The 4,057-nt window shown below is 41.1% G+C and overlaps 1 protein-coding gene across 1 annotated transcript; it reads left to right on the top strand.

The window, feature by feature from the left end:
* Positions 1-2,114: 2,114 nt before the first annotated feature.
* On the top strand, positions 2,115-3,824 carry LOC107059901 (uncharacterized). Its single transcript, XM_015306996.1, has 3 exons — positions 2,115-2,246; positions 2,382-2,690; positions 2,859-3,824. The coding sequence occupies exons 1-3, from the start codon at positions 2,115-2,117 to the stop codon at positions 3,822-3,824; spliced, it is 1,407 nt and encodes a 468-aa protein (XP_015162482.1).
* The last annotated feature ends 233 nt before the right edge of the window (positions 3,825-4,057 follow it).

Below are 4,057 nucleotides of genomic sequence, written 5' to 3' on the forward strand. Positions count from 1 at the left end.
GATCGCTTCCCTGAACTCGGCATTGGTGACCTCTCCTTGGGGTTGCACTTCAGGTGCATTAGGTACCCCTTGTTCCTCGACATTCCTCCTAGCAGGACGACCTATGAGAGCTCTTCGTGGAGGCATGATCAATTGAAAAACAAGCGCAAGCACGAGTTAGAAGGAAACTTTATAGAGATTAGCTCTATCGCACGACATGAATATGAAAGAAGTGAGATAGTTCCTAAATGTTGCAGCCTCCTAATTATAGATGTGGCGCACTTCACACCGATAACTAGGACTCTACAGACAGGGCTTCATAGACTCCCTAGAACTCTTGAACTACTCTGATACCAAGTTTGTCACTCCCTGAGCCTACACCCTGGGCGGGACTAGCCCTTTAGAACCATTTTTGGCCCCAACAGAACCCTTGGCCTGGTGATATACCGTGAGTTTACGGTATTTTTAATACATTTCACTTAAGATTTATGTGTGTCTAGGGCATTTTTTTATTGGTTTTTATGTATTTTTATCATGTTTTCAGGAAATATGTTTAGACGTGGAAATTGAGAGACACAGCTGAAGGATGTGCAAAAAAGGGCATCTACGGAAGTGATCCACGGACCGTAGGTCCATTCACCCTCTGTAGAATTCTTGACCAAGTGTGGAACCACGGTTGCAATCGACAGACCGTAGATTGATCTACAGACTGTACTGTTGCTCCGTCAAATGATTTAGAGAAGGGGTTTCAGTACCTGATTTTGAACATTCAAAGTGTGCAACTACGGACCGTGGATCAAACCACGGTCCATACTGTTGATCCGTCGTTTGCTTCAGAGATGATGTTTTGGAAGGTGAAAAGTTTCCCAAGTCCTGAGTCACGGAAGGGATGTACTGACCGTAGGTCAGTCTCGTAAATTGAAGACGTGTCCTGAAACATTATTTCCTTATTTCGTTTCCTTTTTAGTTAGGACTTATTTTTCTTTATATATGGCATGTAAACCTAGTTTTTGGAGGTTAGACTTTATTATTTTAATTCTAGTTTTTGGCTTTGGAGATTAACTTGCAACTTTAGCAATTCCTAATTTCCTAAGTTCGTTTTGAAGATTTTGGTTTGGAAATTCAAGTTGAAATTATGGGTTTATCATTCTCATTACGTAAGTTCATGATTTCTTCTTCTAAAAATATGAATTGTGTTCTTGCTAATATGGTTAACTAAATCCACAACTAGGGTTGTGGGAACCATGAGCGAATAACAACGTATGAATAGTAACTAAGTAATTCTCGAATAGTGTTATTGCATGCATTGATAATTCTTTTGTTTAGAAGTCCTTTTAACGAGTGTACGCGTTAGAACTTGTCTTGTTGCTACTTGTCGGACCAAGGAGGTAGTTAATAAGAAAAGAATTATCAACATAGATTTAGTGTAATACTATCTAATAGTCTAATTTCGATTGGTGCGAGCGTGAAAACTAAGCCTTACATCGATGTGATGTCTAATATGAGGTAAAGGTAAATGTTAGTAAATTATACACACGTAGCCGGACCAAGGTGCAGGGTGAAATTCTCTAGATGCCGGACCAAGGATTTAGAGATACCTAACTTATCACTTTGTATGTAATACACTAGGAAATGATTGCTATTACTAGGATTACTGCGTTATGAGCTTATGGGGAACACGTACACCCTAGTTACTTTCTCATCTTGATAACAACTAAAGTTTGAATCTTGCTCATTGATTATTTACATAATTTCCTAAATTTGTTTCACAAATGCCCCCCCCCCTCTTTAATTACTTGTTTTCGGAAATACATTGCCTAAACGAATATAATCGTTGGTTAAAGTAAGTCTAAACAATATTCCTCGTGGGATTGACCCCAACCTACAAGTTAGGTTATTTACTTGATAATGATCGCTTATGCTTCTTTAGGGAGGTGTAATTTGAGCGTATCAAATTTTGGCTTTTAGATTAAGTTTAACTACGTTATTGAACTTTAGTCAAATATTTCCTATTTTTACTTTTTGTTTTTGTTTTTGTCTCTCTAAGGTTCCTACTGTAGTGTATGCCAAATACACGGAGTCAAGGAGAACCACTTACTCCCTACGATCCAGAACTGAATAGAACTTTGCAGAGAATGAATAATCAAGGAGTGCCCGCTAATCCTATAGGAGGAGAGTTAGGTGATGGTGTTGGGTTGCAGCCTCCGAGGGTTGGTGACGAGAATAATCAAATTCAAGCTGAGAATCTATTGAGAGATGCAGTGAGGGTACATGATCAACCAGAGCCAAGACTACATGATAACTATAGGGTCAACTTTAATGTTGTTGAATCTGACAGACCTCTTCTCCTACCTCCTCTACCTCCAGGGCATACCTTTGTGGTGACTAGCAGTTTGATGCAGATGCTTACGGCGAGGGGCTTGTTTGCGGGTTTGGCATCAGAAGATCCACATGCGCACGTAACCAATCTAAGGAGTGTTTTCAAAAGTTGTGTGGGCCGACCGGATTTGGACATGGATGTCATTGGATTGCGAGTATTCCCTATATCATTGACCGGCGATGCTGCTGTGTGGTTTAATGAGCTTCCTTATAACTCAATCTATACATGGGAACAATTGACTGACGCGTTCCTAGCAAGATTATTTCCAGTGTCCAAAAAGATGAACCACACAGATAAACTCAACAATTTTGTAGCACTACCTGGAGAGTCCGTGAGTAGTTCTTGGGACGGGTTCACTGCTTTCATAAGAGGTGTTCCGAATCACCGGATTGATGATGAGTTGCTGAAGGAATATTTCTACTGAGGTCAGGATGAAAAGAGTAAGGCAGTGCTTGATACTATTGCTGGAGGTTCATATGGTGAGTGCACTTTTGAGTAGATTGCGGAGAAATTGGAGAACATCTCTCGAAACAATAAAGCTTGGAGCACTAGAAAGTCGGTTACTGAGAGAAACACGTTTGCCATTCAAACTACAAACAACCAGTCTGCAGATGAGATTCGTGAGGAGATGGCTCAGATGAGGACTGAACTAGGGTTGGTTTTGAAGCATGTGAGCGGAGGTGTGGAGAAGGTAAATGTTGTGAATTATTTGACTAGGAATCCAACACTGGTTGAGGAGTGTTACTATGAAGAAGATACTTATGTGGTGAATGATCAGACGGGGAGTTTTCTACCAAACGCCCAAGGTTTCAATACGGATAATTGGCGCCAAGGTCAAGGAAACCAAGGTTGGAACTATGGCAACTACAACCGAGAAGGTCAATATGTCTGGGATGGAAACTACAATCGCGACAACAACTATAACCGAAACAACTATGGTAATAGGAATGAGAGAGTTGGACCCTACGTCCCTCCTGGGAATAGGGAATCTGGCAATAGGGAAGCTGGGGATAGTATGTCGCGCGTTGAGGAGATGATCGAAAAGATGTTGAAGAAGTTTGACACTACTGATCAGAATGTGAAAGATTTGTGCACTAAGTTATCCAAAATTGGCCAGAAAGTTGATGCCCATGCAGTGTCGATAAAGCAACTTGAGCAGCAGTTTAGTCAGTTGTCTGCTATTGTGAATACACGCCAATCAGGAACGCTTCCCAGTAACACCATCCAGAGTCCAAAGAATGATAGGCATTGTATGGCAATCATGACTCGCGGAGGAAAGCAGACTATTGACCTCCCCATGCTATCCGATGTAGAAAAAGTGGTAGAAACAGATGGTGATGAGATTGAGGTTACCGAAGAGACTAAAAATGCCACAGAGAAGGAAGCAGAGATAGCCCAAAAGGTTGTTCCCATGCCTAGACCTCCACCTCCTTTACCACAGAGGTTAGTGCAGAAATTTGAATAAGGAAAGTACCATAGGTTCATAACTATGTTGAAACAGCTTGCCATTAATGTCCCTTTGATAGAAGCTTTGGAGCAAATGCCTGGGTATGCAAAGTTCATGAAGGACTTGGTGACCAAAAATAAGGCTGTCAGTTTTGAGAATGGTGAGAGGTTGCAGCATTATAGTGCCATTTCTAAGAGGTCACTGGTACAAACGAAAGAGGATCCTGGAGCTTTCACTATTTCATGCATCAT

Source organism: Solanum tuberosum, unplaced genomic scaffold (assembly GCF_000226075.1).
Source record: "Solanum tuberosum cultivar DM 1-3 516 R44 unplaced genomic scaffold, SolTub_3.0 scf00045, whole genome shotgun sequence".
NCBI classification, from domain to species: Eukaryota; Viridiplantae; Streptophyta; class Magnoliopsida; order Solanales; family Solanaceae; genus Solanum; species Solanum tuberosum.